This window comes from Paroedura picta, chromosome 15, assembly GCF_049243985.1.
Source record: "Paroedura picta isolate Pp20150507F chromosome 15, Ppicta_v3.0, whole genome shotgun sequence".
In the NCBI taxonomy this organism is placed as follows: Eukaryota; Metazoa; Chordata; class Lepidosauria; order Squamata; family Gekkonidae; genus Paroedura; species Paroedura picta.
The window spans coordinates 178,622-199,871 of NC_135383.1; the positions used below are offsets into that span (position 1 = coordinate 178,622).

General features: G+C 55.1%; 2 protein-coding genes across 7 annotated transcripts; one reads left to right on the forward strand and one right to left on the reverse strand.

Moving 5' to 3' along the window:
- Window positions 1-2,517: 2,517 nt before the first annotated feature.
- LOC143824128 (chloride channel protein ClC-Kb-like) lies at window positions 2,518-19,303 on the reverse strand. Of its 6 annotated transcripts, none has more exons than XM_077311026.1 (20): window positions 19,231-19,303; window positions 13,643-13,784; window positions 12,810-12,938; window positions 12,222-12,350; window positions 11,679-11,818; window positions 11,188-11,265; window positions 10,821-10,899; window positions 9,568-9,693; window positions 9,053-9,137; window positions 8,854-8,955; window positions 8,186-8,270; window positions 7,559-7,732; window positions 6,747-6,816; window positions 6,478-6,588; window positions 5,985-6,198; window positions 4,518-4,651; window positions 4,090-4,202; window positions 3,806-3,889; window positions 3,044-3,130; window positions 2,518-2,873 (listed from the first exon to the last, which is right to left on the reverse strand). In XM_077311026.1, the coding sequence occupies exons 2-20, from the start codon at window positions 13,761-13,763 to the stop codon at window positions 2,826-2,828; spliced, it is 2,109 nt and encodes a 702-aa protein (XP_077167141.1). In that variant the 5' UTR covers window positions 13,764-13,784; window positions 19,231-19,303; the 3' UTR covers window positions 2,518-2,825. The 6 variants fall into 6 exon arrangements, 5 of the variants coding, with proteins under 5 accessions (XP_077167141.1, XP_077167143.1, XP_077167139.1 ...); XM_077311028.1 differs by lacking the exon at window positions 19,231-19,303 and adding an exon at window positions 18,236-18,350 and having other exon boundaries at window positions 9,568-9,651; XM_077311024.1 differs by lacking the exon at window positions 19,231-19,303 and adding an exon at window positions 18,236-18,350.
- Window positions 15,727-20,252, forward strand: HSPB7 (heat shock protein family B (small) member 7). Its single transcript, XM_077311032.1, is given in 5 exon segments — window positions 15,727-16,171; window positions 16,455-16,731; window positions 16,733-16,869; window positions 18,189-18,322; window positions 20,022-20,252. Coding segments are annotated over 5 exon segments (828 nt in total). The 5' UTR covers window positions 15,727-16,077; the 3' UTR covers window positions 20,208-20,252.
- The last annotated feature ends 998 nt before the right edge of the window (window positions 20,253-21,250 follow it).

A 21,250-nucleotide genomic window follows, 5' to 3' on the forward strand; every position in this document is an offset into this window, starting at 1 on the left:
GACTCTTCTCACAAGACGTTTGCTAGAAGAAATGAAAGAAGAGCTGGCTGTTTGTACCCCACTTTTTACTGCTTGAAGGAGCCTCAAAGCCTCAACTTTCCTTCCTCTCCTCACAACACAAGGAGGGGGACCTATGTGTGAGTTAGGTGGGACTGAGAGAGCTCAGATGGATCTGTGACTGGCTCAAGGTCACCTATTTGGCTACATGTGGAGGAGGAGTGGGGAACTGAATTGAATTAAAGGCCTCTACTCTTAACTACAACACCACGCTAGCAAAGAGGCTCTTTACCAATGAGTCAAACAGCTGGGCAGTCAAGTTGGGTGCAGAACAGTTGTGTGTGTGTGTGTGACACTGATGCGTGGCTATGTGCTAATTCTGAGTGGAGCAAGGAGCATGATGTGCCTCCTAAATGCAAGAACAGAGAATTGCATGCGTCATAATGACCTGGCAGCACTCACTCTCCAACCCTGTTCTGCCCCTGCAGATTTCACAATTTCATATGTTGCAAAAGGGACAAAAGCAAAAGATGCTCACCTTTGCAAAGTAGCTCTTCAGGAAGCAGTTCTTCCATCAGCTGCACCTGCCCAGCTGGGCTTTCCTGTTCTTTTCACAAAAGTGTCCCTGTTTCAGCAGGCTTCAGGAACAGCCTGGTGGAGCTGCACTCCAGGGGAGAGGGCACCATGCTGGAGACGCTTCCTTCTTACTGAGAGAACTTGTGTTCCAGAGAGTTCTGCCATCCTGTGTCATCCATTCCTCAGCTGCTTGGCCAGGGAAGGCAAGAATTGCTTCCCTGAATGAAAAGGTGATGGGAGGAGTATTTGTCTAGCAAGCTTGGCTTCACAGAGAGAAACTGGTTTTGTGATGATATAAGTCTTGTCTAGCTGCACAGCTGCTTCCATGTGGACTCCCTTCCAGCCATCAGGGTGGCTTTGCATGCATTCCCTCCGTGACCTCCTTGCAAGACTAATTGCTGGCCAGGGGCTCAACTTACACCTGTTCCTCCCACCGCCACAGAAGTCCGGGGAAAGATGCATATTTGCTTGGAAAAGACTGAAAAGGGGTCCTGTAACCTGAGCCGTATCGGCCCCTTGGCAAAGGGAGCCATTCTGCTTAGTGGTCCTGGTGACCCGTGAGGGGAGTCTGGCAGCTAGATAATTAAAGTGACAGGAGAGAAAACCTCTGCCAAAAGAAATATTATTTTATTATTGTCAGAGTTGGAGACAGTAGACTGTATTGTGTTCAACTTAATTCGAACATCATCCTATAGAGGGCAATACAGGACATGATGAAGAACAGCCCACAAGGCACAACCAGCAATCTAGAGTGACCTGATTAAATCTGCCCTGCAAATGTGTGGCAGGGAAGGTCCGAAATCTTGCCCTAGGAAAGGCTTTTTTTGGAACCCAAGAGTTGGAAGGGGCCACGCAGGCCATCTAGTCCAACTTCCTGCTCAATGCAAGAAGAGCCTAAAGCATCCAGGATAAGCAGCTATCCAGCACTGCTTAAAGACTCCTTAGGCAGCTGACTCCACTGCCGACTGACTGACTGTGAAAAAGGTTTTCCTGGTATCTAGCCAGTACTGTTCTCCACATAGGTTAAAGCCATGACAGTGGGTCCTTTCCTCTGCTGCCCACAAGAACTGCCACCTCCCAAGTGCCTGCTGGGCTAGGAACCCCAAGGGCAGTCGCCCTTCTGCAAGCGTGGGCCTTTGCTGGTGGACAAGCCCCCTCTGTAGGGCAAAGGATCGGCCAACCCAGCTTGCAGTCCTGCTGCCCCCAGGACTCTACTGCACAAGCGGAGGGGAAGCTCTGTTGCCAGAGTGTGAGTGAGAAGTTCCCTGGGCCATAACTGGGAGAGGATCAAAGACGCCCCCCTCCATTATTATTTTATGTCATTTCTGACATTGCTCTCATAGGCCCCTTTCTCATCCCCACCCCAACACTGAAAGCTTCTTATTCCCTCTGCATCCTTCCTTTCTTTCTCACACTCCCTCATTTATCCAGCAGCCAGCAATTTTTATCACCCCCCTTTCTATTCCTCTTCATTACTTCTTCTGTCGCTTCATCCTTGCCCTCCACTGGATCCATCATTGTACTCTGGCAAGGTGGAGGGACAGTTCCACCTGGCACCCAGGGGCCAGTCCCTCCCTCCCTCCCTCCACTGTTTGGAGAGCAGCTCTTTTGGGGACAAGGAGGACTTTTACACCCCAAGGGAGCCCGAAGCTGTGCCCAGGAGTAATTTGCAGGCTCAAAGGCTCCATGTTGAAAGGGACTGTGAGCGAGGCCAGGGAGGTGAATTCGTTTACTTCTCTTATCCCCATGGGGCCTTTCTCCCAGGGGCTCACAGCGCTCCCCCTCCTTTACTCTGTCCTCACAGCAGCCCTAAGAGCATCTCCCGTCCCAGCAGCCTTTTTGGTGAGTGCCTGCCAGGACCAGGAACTGGGTTTACAGGTGAGGTGCCTGGGCTGCTGTGCATGCAACACCGCAGCTACTGATAAGGAAAGAGCACACAGCAGATGTCACTGAACGTTTATTCCAGCACTTTTGTTGGCAATTGTAAATGGCATCTATGGCCCTCCAAGCAATACCTGTGAAAAGAGGAGGCCTGACCCTGCTGGCCTCACCATTGAGAATTTGACAGGGTGGGAGAAGAGCAGAGATGGGGAGGGGGGCAGAGACCGACCAGATTTCCGTGGGATAAGTCAGCACTGGGTAGGACTCAGCCGAAAGGCAAGTTGTTGGCTTCTTGAAGGCCTTCTAGCATCTGGCACAGTGCTGGGCTCTGCAGGGCCTCTTCTGCTGGCCGGCCTCTGGGAGTCTCTCCCTCACTTGGCTGCTTTGGGGTCTGCCAACTCTTCAATGGCTTTCCTTATCTGAGGGGAAAGTGGCCCAAGGAGACACGGGGAGGCCAGGGTCAGGCAGGCCTGGGAAGTGTCTCCGGCTATCATCCCAGGGCTTGTGCAGCTAGGCCACAGGGCACTCTCAGGAGGAACCCGGAGCAGGGCCCCCTTCCCTCCCCCAGCTCCATGCTTGGGTCTGGTACCTCATTCCTGGAGACAACCCCCACTATCTTTCCTAGCTGGGTAACACATGCCTGCTGCAAATTCAGCAACTCAAACAGGTTGTGTGCCTGTTGGAGAGAGGGTGGGGGGGGGGTGAGAAAGAGGAAGGTGAATGTTGGAAGGACCGCCAAGGAAGGCAGCATCCTGAGACAGCACAGAGTCCCCAAGGGGCTCGCTGCCAGGTGCCAAACCCCCCCCCCCCCGCCCAAGTCTCAGCTGAAGCAAGGATGGGAAGGAACCATGGAGGAGACATCTGCTCCCTCCCCGCCCACTTGCTGTCTGACAGGGCTCTGAGTTGCCTGGCATGTGCTGGAGGCCCTTGCCCCCCTGGGGGGGACTTTCTAACTTCTGCCCTCGGTGGGGGGAATCAACTCACTCCGGCTTCTCTCAGCAGTGGTAGCTCTGGGACATGTGCAGCAAGCCCCTCTCAGGGTATCCTCCCCACAGGCCTGTTTCCATCTCCCTATGACTAGACCCCTCTCCCAATTAGCCTTTCCTGAGCTTGGAGTTGCCACAGAGAAGGGGAGTGTCCCCTGTAGGGGACTGCCAGGCCCCTCTCTGGGCAAGGGCTTGTAGGACAGTGTGTAGGGGCAAGCTGTTATTTCCATTCTTTTGCTCCCCCCTTCCTCCCTGCCTTTTGACCAGGTATATTCACTTGCTGGGCCGGGGAGGTTCCTGCAGGCCTCAGGATGGGGAGAAGGGAGCAGGGAGAAGAGAAGTGGGTGAACAATACACAGATTCACCTGATGCAGGGATGTCCAGGGGGACAGCTGCAGAGTAATCGGATTGATGGCGCAGCCTGTGCCCAGAGGCTGGCTGGGTCGAGCCTGTGCAAAGGAGTGTCCTGTGAAGGTGGTGACTGGCTGGGCCTGGGGCCCAGGGCTGTGGGAAGTCCCTTTTCCTAGGGAATATGGTGGCTCAGCAGACCACTGGGTGGGAGGAGTAGTGGCTGCAGGGAGCTGCCTCCCTCCAGGGGGAAAGCCACCCTTGGAGCAGCGGCAGGGAGTGGGGGGTGTGCCTGACCCACCTCCTCTCCATGTTTCTTCAGGGAGCTGCTGCTGCTGCTGCTGTCGTCCTCACTGGCCTGGAGAAGCTGGATCAGCTCAGACCTCTGCACTGTTCCCACCAGCATCTGAGTTTCTGCATAAGGGGAGGGGGAGTGGCTGGCTCCAGGGCTGCAGTCTGTACTCTGCGGCTGCAATCTCCAGAAGGTGGGGAAGCAGCAAGAGCCAAGCAGCATGCCTCTGGAGTGTGCATGTGCATCTCAGCCCAATGCAGGACTTCTGCAAGGATACTGCCAGTTAATCCAGGTCAAGGGGGGGAGGGGGGAGCCAACTGGCCATGGCAGGCCTGGCGTGGAGGGGCTTCCTGGCTCTCCTTTGGCAGCGCCAACCTGACAACTTGGCACAGCCACCAGGATTGAGGCCAGGGGTGAAGTGATCAGATCCAGCCTACCTGTGTTGTCAACAACTGGATATTCTTTTTCTTCCGTAGAAATGACAGCTCTGAGGATCTGCGGGAAGGTGGCATCCTTGGGTAGGGCCAGGAATTTGGTGTTCATAAACTCTTGCAAGGTGACCTTGTAGGAGCTGGGGGGGGGGAGAAGCATATTTCACAGCTGCTCTGGGGAGAAAGAGCCATTCCTGGCGTAGTGGTTAGGAGTGTGGACTTCTAATCTGGCATGCCGGGTTCGATTCCGCTCTCCCCCACATGCAACCAGCAACCTTGGGCTCGCCACAGCACTGATAAAACTGTTCTAACCGAGCAGTGATATCAGTGCTCTCTCAGCCTCACCCACCCCACACGGTGTCTGTTGTGGGGAGAGGAAAGGGAAGGCGACTGTAAGCCGCTTTGAGCCTCCTTCGGGTAGGGAAAAGCGGCATATAAGAACCAACTCTTCTTCTTCTTCTTCTGCCCCTCGGCAGACAGAATTTTTCCAGGAAGGCAATAGGGCCAGAGAATGCTATGCCAGGCCCTTTTTTCCTCCCTTTTCCTGGTTCACTATCTTTCTGGAGCCAGGGAATCATTGATTTCTGCAAGGTTAACTGGCGGTCGGACTCCCTGGGGGTTAACCTCTGCCCCATTAACAGAGACAAACCACTTTGCACTGAAGTCAAGCTTAGCAGCCCTAGTCAGGGAAACCACAAATGAAACACAAAAGCTTTCCTTGGAAGACTAGAACACCTGACCAAGGACGTGAACAGAAAGCAGAAGTGTAAATTAATAATCAGGCATGCACAAGGGGAGTTTGAGGAGTGGATTGCTAAAAGGATTGCACAAGAAACAGGAAACCAGCCAGAGAAGAAGAGTTGGTTCTTATATGCTGCTCTTCTCTACTCAAAGGAGTCTCAAAGCACCTTCCCTTTCCTCTCCCGACAACAGACACCCTGTGAGGGTCACCCAGCTGGTTGCATGTGGGGGAGGAGCAGGGAATTGATTTGCCAGGCTAGAAGTCAACGCTCCTAACCACTACACCAAGCAGTTGAACCTATCGTATGGTGGCAGAGAACACAGCAAAATTGGCTCTGAGCATATGCAGAGTGAGCCTCTTGTGGCGCAGAGTGGTAAGGCAGCTGCCTGAAAGCTTTGCTCATGAGGTTGGGAGTTCGATCCCAGCAGCCGGCTCAAGGTTGACTCAGCCTTCCATCCTTCCGAGGTCGGTAAAATGAGTACCCAGCTTGCTGCTGGGGGGTAAACGGTCATGACTGGGGAAGGCACTGGCAAACCACCCCGTATTGAGTCTGCCATGAAAACGCTAGAGGGCGTCACCCCAAGGGTCAGACATGACTCAGTGCTTGCACAGGGGATACCTTTACCTTTTTTTATATGCAGAGTGTCCTACCCTTAATTGCCGAGTACCCCTCCCCCATCATCTGGGACTTCAGGACAGGGCTCCATAGGTGGTGGGTCCCTGTGGCTCACCTGATGTGCCTGCTCCGGATGCGAGGAAGGTAGGGCAGCTTCTTGACGATGATGGTGCCATCATAGAAGGAGGGCTGAGACTTCTGAGCGATGGCGTTGGCAATTAGCACGGCCAGCGTGACAGGGAGGATGTGGGTGATTTGCCCCGTCATCTCGAAGGCCAGCAAGGCCGTGGAGAGGGTGTGGGTGACCGCCCCAGAGAAAGCCGCTGCCCCTGGCAGAGAGACCCAAATGGCTCCTGCTGGTGGACTCAAGCTGCAAAAGGCTCGCCCCCTGCAGTGGCGCTGCCACCTTGCTTCCTTGTACGCTTCATGCATGGAGAACCACCAAGCATTGTTCCTGAGAACTGTGGCCTTGTGGGAGCCATCCAGACTCCCTTGTGCCAATGACCTCTTCCTGCTCAGAAGCCTGCTGGGTCAGTGCCTTATGGAGGGGGAGCTCCCAGGCAGAGGGCAGCAGAGTCTCACCAGTCCCCCAACCATTCCTGACTTACCTGCTAGCGCGTACCCTCCAGGGTTGATGAGGCTAGTGGTTCCCTCTGAAAGGATGCCCTTGGGAAAAAGAAAGGCCAGAGCCTCTCCCACCAAGCGACCAAGGGCAGCTCCTGCAGGGAGAAGAAGTCATGCACCCTTGAAGGCTGTGCCTACACTGCACATTCACTCCACATGCTGCTAGCTACTGCAGTTCCCCACTGGTTGTCCTCTTCCGTTCTGGCAGCCACACACAGCAGGACGTGTGGGGGGGAAGTTTGGGGGCACCCACCATAGATGAAGACAGGCATGAAATATCCAGCGGGCATGGGCATGGTGGTGGCCAGGATCAGCATCCAGAACTGTAAAATCAGAGAGAACAATTCGGACTGTCTGTGGGCACTCTGGCTCCGAGACCCCTCCTGATGTCGCAGAACTTGCATGGGCATTCAAAAGGGTGCTGCTGTTGGAAGGGGAGCCAACCCGGGCAGAAAGTTCACACAGGACTCCAGGAGAGAGAGTGGAAAGGCAGGAGTGCCAAACGTGGGGAAATCTGGGGGATGGGGTCGAAGGAGGATTGGCCTTTAATGGCTTGACTCACACCAGACCTCTGTCCTCCAAGGGAAAACCCCCTCCAAACAAAAGAAGACACCCCCTGTCACTTTTCCCACTCTGCAGGCCAAGCCACAGCACATGATTCGGCTAGTTTGAGGAGTGCAATAATCATGCCATAACAAGTCAACCCACAAGAGGGGCTTTGCCCCCTTCGAGCCATGCCCATGCCACACAAGTCTCTATAACTAACAGTAAGGGAAAATTCTTGCAATCTGCCTCTGCAAGAACAGGAAGTCATCTAGAAGCAAGGGGAATGGGATAAACTGTCAAGGGACATTACCATTAAAGGGAACTATGTTTGCCTTAAGGATATGAGCTGACCTCTTGAGCAGTCTGGCACTGCTCCAGCTGAGGAAGCACTCGAGGCCCATGGAAAAACCCCCAGAACACACTCAGGGTGGCTGAAGGACCTATAGATGGTTCACGCTCCATGGGGCAGCTCCATCATTCTAAGCCATGGTGTCAAGTCCCATAGTGGAGACAGCCCACCTTCATCACCAGGAAGACCACCAGGCAGCCAAAGACCGTGAGGCTGGGGTCCCACCACTCCAGCCAGAGTTCCCGGGGATCAACATGGAGAGGTCTGTTGAGAGATGCATTCTGGGAAAGGATGCCCCAGGTGCGGTTGTCAAGGAGGGAGGTGAGAAGCTGCTTCATGCTGAGCTGTGGAGAGAGAATCCAGTTATCTGCAGCAAGAGCTCTGCAGAGCCAGCTCCCCATAAAGAGAGCCAGCTGGAAGCCTCCCCCTCCTGTTCAGGTCCACATCAGGAGCCCCCTGAAAGAGGCAATGGCCTCCCTCACCCATGTAGCTACTAGCCCTCAGAGGGCACATCAGGAAGCTCCTCCCCCCTGGGACAACAGACTCACAACAGGTGGGGTATGGAGCAGCAGCATCTTGGTTCAGGAAGTCTGAAGACCAATCCTGTAACATGCTGTCTGCTTTCAAGCCCCGAACTCTGCTAGTCCCTCCCATTCACCTAGAGACTACCAGACCACTCCATCCTTGGTGGGACACTGTGGCCTGGTGGCTCTTTGTGTTTCCCCTTGCCCCTGCCTGCCCCATCAACTCAGATGCCAGGAAGGGGAGGATGCTGTCCAAGGACAGTCACTACGTACTCTGGAAGCCATGAACTGTCCCAAGCTCAGGGGGAAGGTGATGGAGGACAGCCCGAAGGCCACCAGGGCTGAGTAGAGAGGCTTCCTGGAAAAGCAGAGGATGCGAGGGAGTCAGTGCTGTTTTTCAGGGGCACAAAAGGAGGCTGAAAGGTAATTCTGCTGGGGAAACTGCAGGCCCCACCCATTTGGAAGGGAAAGGACCAGCCTTGGAAGAATCTGCAGGAATCTGAGAACAGTTCTGTGTCACTTGAAAGCTTGCATAAATAACACTGCTGCATGAGTCTGGGGGGAGGGGGACTTTGGAACTGTTTTTTAGGAAAATGCAAAGCCCAGCCCAGAATGTTGACCAGGATGGATGGCTGCCCCTAAAGGAAAGTCCAAAAGTTTTATCGGGTAAGAAATGAGTTCTTGTAGTGTTCTACTTTTCTCTCCAACAAGTGACACCTGGCTTCTTCACCCCGACTGGCTGGATCTTTATAAGCCAATCATCATTGTGCAGCCACGCCTGGCAGGCAGAGCACCACGGATCTGTGCAGGAGGCACGCAGGAGCATGGACTCTGCTGCGTACAGGCACCGTGCTGTGAGCGGCCTGGCCCTGTGATGGAGACTCTCCTCTGTCCTGTGGCAGCAGCAGCAGGCAACGGGCTGCTTCATCTCAGACACCTACTCGGCCGCAAGAAGCTTGGCACTGAAAGGGTTCCTTCTCACATAGCCCAGGAACCAGCGCTGGCAGGAAAGGTAGGCGCAACTCACGACTCCACAGACGATGCTGCAAAAGGGAGAAGCATGGTCACACTCACTGGGACGGCTCTCCCCATCCCAGGGCTTCCGCAAAGAGGCCCGAGGAGTCCCCCTCCCCTTCTCACCCCAAGAACATAAAGAAGAGGGTCTCTGGCAGGTCGAAGGGAAAATCAATCTGGAAGCTGGTCTTGAAGAGAGCCATGATGGTTTCTGGGGTGGAGAGAAGTAAATGGGTGAGGAAGAAGACACCAGTGCAGGCCTCCAGAGCCCCTGGCCTGTCTGCTGCTGCCCCCCCCCCTTCCTTCTGCATCCATGACTGTCCCCGTCCCCCCCCCCCGCCCTCCCTTCAAGACATGCAGGGCAAATCTGCCTGTCTTTGCAGTGCCTTTCTGCCAGCTGAGGATCCTCCCTGGCAGACACCCCCAACTTGTCTTGAATGTTTCAGGCATTGTGGAGAGAGAGAGGGAGAGAGAGAGCACACTATTTGTCATTAAAGGGAACGTTTTAAGTGGCTGCAGAGGAGCAGACATTTGCCCTGCAAGCGGGACTGGAATATTCTGTCATCTGATGGCCAGTTGGGTTCAGCCTGCCCTGGCCGCCGTTTCTCTTGGTGCCTTGCAGCCGGCCTCATGTCTCCTACCTTGCTCACTGTTGAAGACAGCCAGGAGGCGAAAGAGGAAAGCCCCACAGGTGGCAGCGAAGAAGCCCCTCCAGTAGTCCCGGACTGCAAAGTGAGAGGCCATGACCTCAATGCTGAACAGGACCCCTGGGGGAGACCATGTGCCCTGTCACTAAAGGCTGAAAGCAAGCCCTCCCACCGCCCACTTGAGGGGGGTGGGGCCCAAAGCTGGCCCCCAACTGAGCTTGGGCCCCCAATCCACCCCTGGTACCCAGCAATCCATCGCCCTCTCGCTCATCTCCTGTTTGTGGTTGGGCTGGTTTGCCTTTCCCCTCAGCAGGGACTTTCAGTGCTTCTTGCTTTCCCAAGAGATGCAGCCACTCAGGCCACCAAGAGGCATTCTGGAGAGAGCACCCAGCTCATGTGCAAGAAGAAGATGAAGAAGAAGCAGAAGGAGGAGAAGGAGCTGCTTTTCTCTACCAGGAGGAGTCTCAAAGTGGCTTACAATTGCCTTCCCTTTCTTCCCTGTGAGGTGGGTGAGGCTGAGAGAGCCCTGATATCACTGCCCGGTCAGAACAGCTTTATCAGTGCCGTGGCGAGCCCAAGGTCACCCAGCTGGCTGCACGTAGAAGAGGAGAAGTGGGGAATTAAACCCAGCTTGCCAGATTAGAAGTCCGTGCTCCTAACCACTACCCCACGCTAGCAAACTTGGGGAATTTGCCCTAAGTAAATTTAGTGGAATTTGCCCGCTGAATGGCAAACCATGATAGTTTATTGCCCCTCACCAGCCCTCCACACCTTATAGCTCGCTTGCCCTTTTCTGCCGTCTTTTTGTGCTTTTTGCCCTTCTTATTTGCAGGCTCAAAAGTCATAAGAGAGCAATGCGCTTTAAACTTGTTGTGCTTTGGCTTGTCAATCACTTTAGGCAATGAATCTTGCCACTGTTTAAAAGTCCAGCGATGGATGCAATTTTTAAAAATTAAAACTTATTCATTGCAATGCATATGCACAATCATAGAGGCATAGAGTTCTTGAATCTAATAACATTCCATGGATTCACTAGTTTCAGGCTGCTGTTATGTCGATCTTTAGAAGCTGAACTCAGGCCTCAGGCTCTACAAGGTGACCCCTCCCTGGAAGGCTCCCGTCTCACCTGCTTGGTGTGCCCCAGGGAAACTGTTTCTTGTAGGGACTTCCCTAGAAGGCCTCACCCACCCACCCTCTGTGCCCTCCCTTCATGCCTGGCTGCCTGCACCAGAGCCATCCAAGCTTACCACTGATGGGAGCCCCAAAAACTGTTGCCACGCCGACTGCAGCCCCAGCAACCAGCATCTCGTTCTGTTTGATTTTATTCTAAGAGAAAAAGAGACAATTGTCAGACTTGGCCAGATCCCGCTAAAGTGAAGCCTTGATGCACTTGTCACCTTAACCCCCTGTGCAAACAAAGACCATTCACAGAGCACAGGAGCCATGGATGTTGCTCAAAAAACAGCCCCTTCTCCAGTTGTGCACTCACAGTGACCCAAGCCCCACCGTGTCTTCTGGGGGGAGGAGTCCCCTTCTGTGACCCCCCCTGGACAGCAGAGGGTTCATCCAGGCTAGACTGCCTATGGGAGAAGTGTGAGCCCCCCCAGACCTTACCTCGTACTCCCCAGAGACTGTGGTCCTCATTCTCCCCAAGTAGGCAGCAATCATACTGGAGAGGTGGACAAAAGGTCCCTGTGAAGAGAAAGGCCAGGATCTTGTCATTCTGGGAGATCGCCAGAGCCCCCCTGAGGTGATTTCAGAAACTGGATGAAACCCCAGCCACAGGTTTGGGGGGGGGGAGGGTCCAGCAGGTCTGGGGAAGCAATGGCAACTGCAGAGACAGGGCTTTTTCAGGCACGCAATGTTTGTCCAAACTCATCTGGCCCCTTGGATTGCACACGACGGGCAGAGGAGCTTTGGGGTCCGTGTCAGGCTCTGTTGCTGAGGGTGCAGAAGATGTCCCCAAAGCTGTCCTCCAACTCCCCTCTCAGCCCCTCTCCCGAGCCAGGAGTCCATCCAGTGGCTGGCCAAGGGGAGCCTCCTGGAGAGCGTGAGAGTGAGAGAGAGAGTGTTTGTGTGTGTGTGGGGGGGGGGGGGCTGCCCACCACTTTCCCCAGGAAAAGGCTGCTCCCACAGGCCAAGGTGCAGGTCAGTCCCACGACTTTGGCGCCAAAATTCTTCATGGCCAGGTACTCCTCGAGGACGACCCCCGTGAGGATGGTCTTCAGCTCTGGGATGCCAGAACCTGCAGCAGGAGAGACCGGGGCAAAGGGGCTTGCTGAGGACGAGGCTCCATGAGGTGAGAAGACCCCAGGCTGCTCAGCAAAAGCCAGCAGCCCCTCATCCCCCTAACAGCAGGTTTCAAATGCGCATGCAGTGAGTGAGGCAGCTTGGACACCACCTGCAAGAGCGCCAGGAGATACGGGCGTGGGGCCTGCAAGACACCCCTTGGTCATAGGTGTGTGGGGGGGGAAGCCAGATGGGTGACATGGGACCAACCATGCATAATCAGCCAGGCCTACCTCACAGGGTGGTGGTTGTGAGGATAAAGTTGAGGAGGGGACTCAACGGCATGGGGTAGCAGGGTAGGGGCATGGGAATAAAGAATGCTCTCCTCTCCTCTTCCTCCAGGGGGTGGGGGAGCTCACCTCCCGAGTGTGGGGTGATGCTCTGTGCGAAGCCAGTGGAGAAAGCCGACATGGCCACCGGGTAGATGGTCCAGCACAGGTACTTCAGCACCAGATAATCGCCGACTTCGCTGTACAGCCACAGGTGAGCTGGGAAGGGCAGGAGGGAAGGAGGTAAACTGGGGCGTGGCGGGAAGTGGGCTCCGCTCCGCTGGGACTGCAGCCCGGTGACGCCTCCCGAGAAGCTACCTTCGAACAGGGCAGTCGAGCCTCCTGCCGCAGGAACAGTCGCTCCTGGCTCTTGAGACCAAGCCCCCCACCCCCGCCGCCCTCCCCCGCGAGCGGTTCCCATCGGGCCGGTGGTCGGGGAGAAGCGAGTCCGAGAGAGGCTCGGACATGGGGGGGATGCCAGCGGGTGTGGATGCGGCCCCTCTCGGCACGTGTCCCCGCCGGCACCAGCCTTCCCTCCCCCCATGGGGGCGGCGGCCAGGCGGGATGGCGCCCAGCAGCCGGGCGGCCGCTCCGCCTTTCCCTTTGCCTGGCTGCCGTCGGAAGAGGCGGAAGGGGGGGGGGGCGCTCGGAGAGCGGCGTGCCTGCCTTCACTCTCACCATTGGCCACCCGCCCGACCGTAAAGTCCATGGCGAAGCTGACGAGCGCCATGAAGCCCCCCAGGGCGAAGAGGAAGTACCAGTCGTCGCCCACGCGGAAGAGCCGCCGTTTCGCCCACGCCAGACAGCCTGCAAGGGGGAGGCGGGTAGGGGGTCCGTCTGAGAGAGCCCTGATATCCCTGCTCTGCCAGAACGGCTTTCTCAGCTGGCTTCATGCGGAGGACGAGCAGGGAACCCAACCGGCTGGCCATATCAGAAGGCTCTTGAAGTTCACAGCTGAATGTGAAGACAGTCCTGATTGTCCAATGACCACTCCCCCCCCCCCGCCTCCATTTCATTTCATTTCATTTTAAATTTGTTAGGTTTAAAACGAACCACATTTTGAAAGAATAACAAACTGTTTCAGCTCTTGATGGAAACAGTCTGGGGGGGGGGGGGGCATGAGCTGTGGACAGGGCCACTCTTCCAGTTAGCCTGCTCCTGCACTGGTAGCCAGTCTTTTCCAGCACCTTCCCAAGAACCAGAGGCCTCCAGCCCAGGAAAGTTGGGCTCTAAGATGGCTGTCTGGACAGGTGCATAAAGGAGGGCAGAGTGACTCTCAAGGCCTTTAGTAACAGGAAGCGCTCCAAAGGGAGAGGGGACAGGAGGGTGCCATGGACCCTGGGAAGACCAGTTGGTCAGGGACTTGGCCAAGCCTCTGGGGGCCTAGCTAAAGAGGGGCTGGAAATCCTCACCCCTGGAGGATCCACCCAGGTTGTTTGGCACCAGCATCCCTTCCTGGTGGACTGATCCTGAAAGCAGTGACGCCTCGCTCTTGGCTCAAGGGGGCTTACCTCGGACCCTCCTCCGAGCTTTTGGCCAAGGCCTCCAGGTTTCCTCCAGGGCCAGAATTCTGCCCTCCTCCTCAAGTCCTCCTTTGTCCTTCCAGATCTGGGGTGCGCCTTCTGCAGCCATCTGGTCCTTCAGCCAGGCCCTCTGGGAAGGGAAAGGAAAGAAGGAAGGCAGTCCATCCAGTGCAGCGTGGAGCTGTTGGTTTCTGGGCCCCTGCAGGGGTTTCCCTCCTGAGGACAAATAGAAGCTGCTTTCTGGAGAGGGGGCTGCAGTCCTCAGCCCATAAATCTGGTCTCTGCCCCTCTCTAGGGCCATGCAGTCTGTCATGTGGGAAGCAAACCAAAAGTGACTCTCTGGACCCATTACTGGTGCTTTCTCTCTCACTGAGTACTGCTCAGCGGGAGAGGTAAGGACCTCTCATTTTAGCTCAACATGATCTTTTAACCTGAAGCAGAAATTAAAGGTTGCTTCCATGGTGAAAGAAGGGGAGGGAGAAACCAGATAATTAAAAAACAAAAATTAACAATCCTCTGTTAGTAATAAAGCAAGAACCATGCTTGCAGTCCCAGACCAATTCTCCCTTGGAAACCCAGCCCTGGATCCTTGGAAAGACTTACCCGGTTGGCCTCAGCAGTCCTCTGGAGGCTGTCGGCTTTCCTGTTCTGGACAGGTGACTCCTATACACCTGTCTCTCTGGCCCTTCCCCTTCCACCGCACCCTCCCATCTTCTGACCTCTAACCATTGGCAGGCCCTGCAGAAACTGCCCTTGTCAGCGGCCGGCAGCCCAAGTGCTGCTGGATTAAACTGGCTGAGCTGACTGGCTGGCTGGCCAGCTCTGGGATCTCACATGAGCTGCCAGGAGGCCAGTCAGGGTGGTTCTGCTCTGGGGAAATCTGGCTGGCTGGGCTCCTGCTCCCAGCAGCCTAGCCCTGGTGGGCCAGAAGGAGGTTCCCTCCTCAATGGACCTGCCTCTCCAGGTGAGGGCCACCAGTGCTCAGTTTGCTGCATGGTTAGAGAGCCAGTTTGGTATCGTGGTTAGGAGTGCAGACAATCTGGCGAGCCAGGTTCGATTCTGCACTCCCCCACATGCAACCAGCTGGGTGACCTTGGGCTCGCCACAGCACTGATAAAACTGTTCTGACTGAGCAGTGATATCAGGGCTCTCTCAGCCTCACCCACCTCACAGGGTGTCTGTTGTGGGGAGAGGAAAGGGAAGGCAACTGTAAGCCGCTTTGAGCCTCCTTCGGGTAGGGAAAAGCGGCATCTACGAACCAACTCCTCTTTTCTTCTAGAGGTACTGTGCCCACCATGTAGGGCGAGCGGGCACTCCACCAGATCCGAGGCAGATGGAAGGGCCCTTCACTTTGCACCTTCTCGTCAAAGAGACTGGGTCACTGCTTGGTACCCCTTCTGCAGCTGAGGTGGTGACTCCACATTTGCTGCAGAGAAGACGATTGGCAGAGATCGGCCAGACTCCAGAGATCGGTTCTCCTAGAGAAAATGGCTGGTTGAGAGAGGCTCATGGCAGGCGGACCGTCCAGTATTGGCTGCTTTGTCCTCTTTCCCTTTCCTGACCATCTCTTGCCTAGAGCTAGCCTATTTCATGATCTGAAATCTCATGGAGCTGACATTTCCAAGCTGCCCACCACAACCCTGAGATCTTTTTCAGTATGGGTCTCAACCAGTCCAGAACCCATGAGCTGATATTTTATGGCAGGATTTAAAGGTGGGATTATTTTTTCCTCCATTATGCATCACCTTGGATTTCACATGGCACACTGTTCCTACTCACCACATTTAGAGAGATGTTCCTGAAAATATTAGACATCCGTGTAAATGTTTATTGGCCTAAATAATCTGGTGTTATCTGCCCACCTGGCCACTCCACTGTGCCCCCCCTGTTCCAGAGCATTGGTAAACCAATTCAATAGCAATGGCCCCAAGACCAATCCTTGTGGGACACCGCCCCTTCCCCCCGGCTTCTTTCCTTCCTTCCCTTGTGAGAGCTTTCCATTGGGATGGATCTGCTAAACTCACGAGATGGATGGGTGGGGAGGTGGGCACCTAAGACAGGTGCGTTCTGTGCAGTGGCACGGCCTGAGATCCAACAGGCATGACGAGCCCGGGACTTGGCTGTCCCAGGCATTGAGGAATGACTCAGGTCTGACCAGGGATGATGGAGCAGCTGCAATTAGCTCTGCCCCCCTTCTCCGGAGTCACGCTTGCTCAGGGGCTGGCTGTGAAATGCCTCCCTGCTTGGCTCATCCCCCCAGGAAGAGTCATCCACACTGCCTCCCAGCACAGCACGGACAGTCCCTGAGGCTGGCCGCCAAGAGGCATTCCAGGCAGGAAGGGGCCCACTGAGCTTGGCCCAGCACAGCCCATCACTGACTGGCCCACAGAGCCCTCGGAACAGGCTGGCCCAGCAGCCCTTAAATGGGAAAAGGCCTGTGGAGGGAGGGTGATGTTGGACCAAGGCCCAGCCCAGCAGACGCCTGCAGAGCTCCCTTCCCAGGCAGGACTTCACCAGGTGAGTTTTTCCAAATCACTGCGTCACCAGGCTCAAAGCTGCCCCTGTGGAATTTAGGTCCGCCATGCAGCTGCTCAAGGCTCAAAATCAGGAAGGAAGGCCAAGGGAGTGTAGACCTTGAACCCACTCCAGCTCCTCCCTCACCTCAACTGCCCTTCAGGCAAATCCTGCCCCCCCCCCCCATCAGAGAGTCCTTTTCTGTCATCCCAGAAAGACTGAAATGTCCCATACTTTGGGTTCCCCTCCCAGCACATGTTCACTTTCTTTTTTTGGAAACCTACAGAGCTGTTATTATCTGGGCTGGCAGGACCTCGCCTCCCTCCGTTTGTTTGGAGCTTCCACTGCAGGGAAACTTTCCACAGGGATCCAAGGGATGTGCGGTGCCCTAAATTTAGCCTCTGGAACAAGAGCCCTGGAAGACACCCAAGAGGCACTTGGGCCTTTATAAGCTCCGCAGCTGCCAGAGCCCCCAAGGGCCACTCTTGTCAAGGGCACCGGAGGAAGAAGAGCTTGCCTCTCCCTCTCCACCTTTGAGGGGACTGCCGGGGCCCCCGAACAGTGAGGAGCTTGCAGTTGGCCGCCGCTCTTGCCTCAGCCCAGTCAGAGAGACCCCATGGAGAAGACCCACGGGATATTTTCCTCTGCTGATGACTTTGGGGGCTTCCGGAGGCCCCGCAATGAACCATTGAGCTTCTCAGGCAAGTCAGTGAGGGCAGGGCTGTGGAAAAGGGGAACGCCTGCCAGGGCAGGGAGCAGATCCCCAAGCGCCCCCTGCTGCCCAAGGCAGGCATGAGCTCTCCCTGATGGCCAGGGCCCATCCCTCGGCTGTGGACTCAAGGCAAGGCTGGGCAATAAGCATGGGGGGGGGGGGCGGATATTGAGTGGGGTTATTAAACTATTTCTACCCTTGCCTTTCCTCTTGCTTCAGGGCACTGTAAGTACGAATTAAAACCCAGCCCCAATAACAAACTCTAAATACTTGCCCCCCATGCACCCCTCTTTGTCGCACACCAGCAGGAGGCAGTGTGGCTGTTCTACCTTTTTTTGGCGGGCGGGGGGGGGGAAGTGTCTTGAGTGTCTGAGGAGCTCTCACCCTTATATGGGAGACCCTTCCCTTGGTAGGCAAGCAGGCAGTTGACCAGCGGCCTCAGGAGGTGGATCTAACTGTGCGGAGGAGGACACCCAGCCCTCTGGCCAAGGGGAAAAGGTCAAAACTGCCCTGTTTGACTAGTTCCCTTAGGCTGGTTGTCTTTGTCAGGCAGAATGAAAGGGAGGGACTGCAACTGGCATATCTGAACGTGTGTGTGTGTGTGTGTGTGTGTGTGTGTGGGTATTCCATGCTGGCTACACCATCTGCCAGGTGCAGTGCTCTGCCTCTCTGTTAGCTCTGATTCTGGCTGTTCTTTATTTATTTATATTTATATTTATTTATTTATTAATTTTATTATTAAACTTTTATACCACCGTCCCCTTAGGCTCACAACAGTTTGAGGGTAAAAATATTACAGTAAAACCCATAGTTAGAACCCATTAAAACCACTCAATCCACAATATCAAAATTATTAGGCAACAGGCGAACACTAACTAACTGCACTAACCCGCCCCCCCCCCGCCACGCCGTCCCACGTTAGCCGAGGGGCACCAGGCTGCTGAGAGTGAGGCAATCAGATCATTCAGGTGTATAATCAGTTTTACATGCTGCCACTCCCCACAGAGTAGGTTTTCACATACAGGAGATGACCAGGAGGCCCCCAAGAGGTGGGTGGAGCAGGGGCAGAGGGCCACAGGATGCTCGGCTCCCCCTCTTCCCGAGGTGATGGGCTGGCATGGCATGGGGAAAGGCCTGCAGCCAGCGGGCTTATGGGCCCTGACACCTAGCACTGCTGAAGAGGCCCTGGAGAAATCCTCTGCATGTCTCCTGCCCCCAGAGACACTGGTGAAGACACTGACTGACCTCTAGGAGTGGACTCCTTGCTGCTGGGAAGGGCTTCATGGGCTCCTGCATTTGTCCCAGCAGGCCGCGCCGGAAGCATGGGGAGCATCAAGACTCTGGGGGACACCTACCAGTTCTCAGTGGATGTCAGTGACTTCTCTCCGGAAGACATCGTTATCACCACCTCGAGAAACCAGATTGAGGTCCATGCCGAGAAGGTGAGCGTGGTCGTGGGGAGTCTCTCTGCTGGCAGAAGAGGCAGTCTTGCCCATGGGGTGGATATGCAGGCAGAGCCCCCATCCTTCCATTTATGTATTACATTTATATATCGTCCTCCCTTATGGCTCAGGATGATTTACAAAGAACAAGAAACTGCATGACTAATAAAATATGAGTTTGGTAGCTAACATCAGCAATAACAACAACCACCTCCAGAATGGCCATGGCCAGTTTGTAATTAAATTGCTCAGCAAGTTCCAGGGCTGCAGAAGTCCCACGCCCTTTCTGCCATAGACTAGAGGGCTCCCAACAGCTCTGTGGACCCCCCTTTTGCCCCATTGGCCTGGCCCACATAACTCTCTCCTGCCACCAGCAGGCCACGCCTTACCTCTCCATGTGTTGTGTGGAGCAGCCCCCAATGTGGCCAGGATGAAGCTGGAAGCCCTGGAAGAAGAACTGGAAGGCAATTCCCATCTCACAAACCAAAATGTTGAGACCCAGTGTGAATTAATTCCTGCCAGCCTCTGCCACTTTGTAGAGTCTCCCCAACTCACACCCTGAACTGCCGTCTTTCCTGGGGCCAATGGAACGTCCCTTGGGAAGCAGCAGTGTTATCCAAATTGCGTGTACGCGTGTCCTCAGATGCGTGTACTTGAGCTTGTGGGGAAGAGCTTAGCCCAAATGCAGCGCAAGGGGGTAACTCAGCGTTTATGGATTGAAATGCCTAGGTATACGAGGGTCGATTACACCCGTGGAACTCAAGGTGGACACAAATGTAAATTGTAAAATAGTAACATAAGCTTTATTGAAAAGAAAATAATAAAAGAGCATAAAAATAGCTAACACACTAACAAGCAGTCAGATAGAGAAGAATAGGGTGGGGAAAAAGAGGGTCCAGAATAATTACCAGTTCCTGTGGAGATGATAGGCAAGAGAAAACAGGCTGCACGGAGACCGTGCAGGGTGTTCAGATGAATGCATCTGAAATGCACACAGGGGCTTGCTAAAGCCATTGTTTATATTAGGTTTGGGGGGGGAGAGCTGGCCTAGGTGATGCAAGCCTGGTGGAGTTGGAAATTTCCACTGAGCCTGGTGTTGGGAAGAGATTTCCCCTAGCAGAAGGGCCAAGAATGAGTGATGTGCAAAGACAAAGAAATTGGCCAAGAGTCCCTGGCCAAACCAGTTCTGGCCAGACCACGCTTTCAGCAAAAACGGGGAGGGGGGTGTGATTAGAGTCCAGGCACCTGAAATTCCAACCTGTAAAGGGCGGGGGGTTGATCAGTGTCCAGAGGCACCTGAAATTCCAACCTGTAGCAAAGGACAAGCCGAGGCATGTCCTGGTTTCCAAGATGGATTCTGTCCTGGCAGGGTGACTGGTCAGGGTGTTTCAGCGTGTTCCTGTGTCTGGATTGCTCCCAAGCCTAGACGGTTGCATTGTACTACTGGTTATGGAGTACAGTGTGCCAGCACATGAGGCAGGGGGGCTGCCATACCATAACACCAATACCCAGTGGCCTCTTGTGGGTTTCACCCTTCCTCCCAGGGGCCGCGTTCAGGAAAAAGTGGCCTGCCCTGTGGTCCCTTTCCCTCGCCCCTCAGAGAGTGGTCTGGCGAGCCTCCTCCCGGCCAGGTTCAGGGAGAAATGTTGTCTGCTTGCCTGTGCCTTGCTTGACTCTGTGTCTTCTTTGCGTCCTGCAGCTGGCTCCTGACGGGACCCTACTGAACACCTTCACCCATAAGTGCCAGCTCCCTGAAGACGTGAATCCCACATCAGTCACCTCTGCCCTGGGCGTGGACGGCTCCCTCACCATCAAGGCGCGGAGAGGCCTGCCGAAGCCCCCTGATCACAGCCAGCAGACCTTCCGGACTGAGATTAAAATCTGATAGGCTGACTGCAGGGGCGGGCCAGAGTGTCTGGAGGGGGGGGGGCTCAAGGATTGCCTGGGGAGGGAGGGAGGGAGGGGGGCCACCCTCGGGATTCTCTGTATATAATAAGAAGATTGTCCTGAGTTTGTATCGATGCTTGGCAGGCTTTGGTCAGGTGCGCCATGCTCTCCTTATGAGGCCAGAGGGAAAGGGTGGAGAGCAGAGGGGAAGGAGACAAGGTGTATGCGTGGGGGTCATGCAGCGCTTCACCCCTCCCAGGCCTGAATTGGTGTGACCCTGGCTTCTAGGGGCAGAGAGTCTGAGAAGGAGGATTGTCAGAGATTTTCATCTCTTTCTCAGTGGGGGCATTGAGAGAAGGCCAGCCATGTCCTTTGCCAGCTCACCACCGGGGGTCCTTGGGCTCCAGCTCTGAATCTCCTGGGCTTCCAGGCTGAAGAGCCTCTTTTTGATGGACTGAGGGGTGGATGGATTTAGCACAGATGCTTTGTCTGCAGCTCCCTGCCTCAGTCGACAAGAAGTGTCCCTGGAGGTGTCCAGGATCAAGCACAAGTGTGGGTCAAGAGGAAGGTACCTCAGAGCTGCAGATCTGCTGCTTCTCCTTTCCACCAGGCGAGGTGAGGGGGGGGGGGCAGGATGGGTGGGCACTTGCAGGCCAACAGGTTCCTTTGCAATCATGCATTGCAACTAGGATTGCCAACTAGCCTGGAGGAAAACATGCCTTCAGTAGAGTCTGTTGGGGCTTTACAGGGGGGCCCTCCTACAAATGCTTCCCTTGACTACAACAGGCCTACCTTCTGCCGAAGACATCATAGAATAGCCCCCTAAAGTCCACGAAAATGCTGGGCTGGCCAAGGGCTGACCCACCTGCCCAAGGAACTCCTCTAGCCATTCTTTGCACAGATCGACAAGCGGGGGGCTTGTGTGAGGTTGTTTGGGGCAAGGGACCCCCCCCCCCCCAAGGATTCCTCCTGCCTCTGTGAGGGCAGAGCTCAGATGGGCAGGCTGACGGTGAAGGACTCCAGGACTCACTGGGTGAGCAG

Bases quoted from the DNA above. Each gene is read 5' to 3' on its own strand.
- LOC143824128 (XM_077311026.1), bottom strand. From the start codon at position 13,763: ATGGCTGCAGAAGGCGCACCCCAGATCTGGAAGGACAAAGGAGGACTT. The intron at 9,694-10,820 runs GTAAGCTTGGAT...GGTCTCCCCCAG, and splicing joins TTTTGGGGCTCCCATCAGTG to GGGTCCTGTTCAGCATTGAG. The intron at 7,733-8,185 runs GTACGTAGTGAC...CTCTCTCCACAG, and splicing joins GACAGTTCATGGCTTCCAGA to CTCAGCATGAAGCAGCTTCT.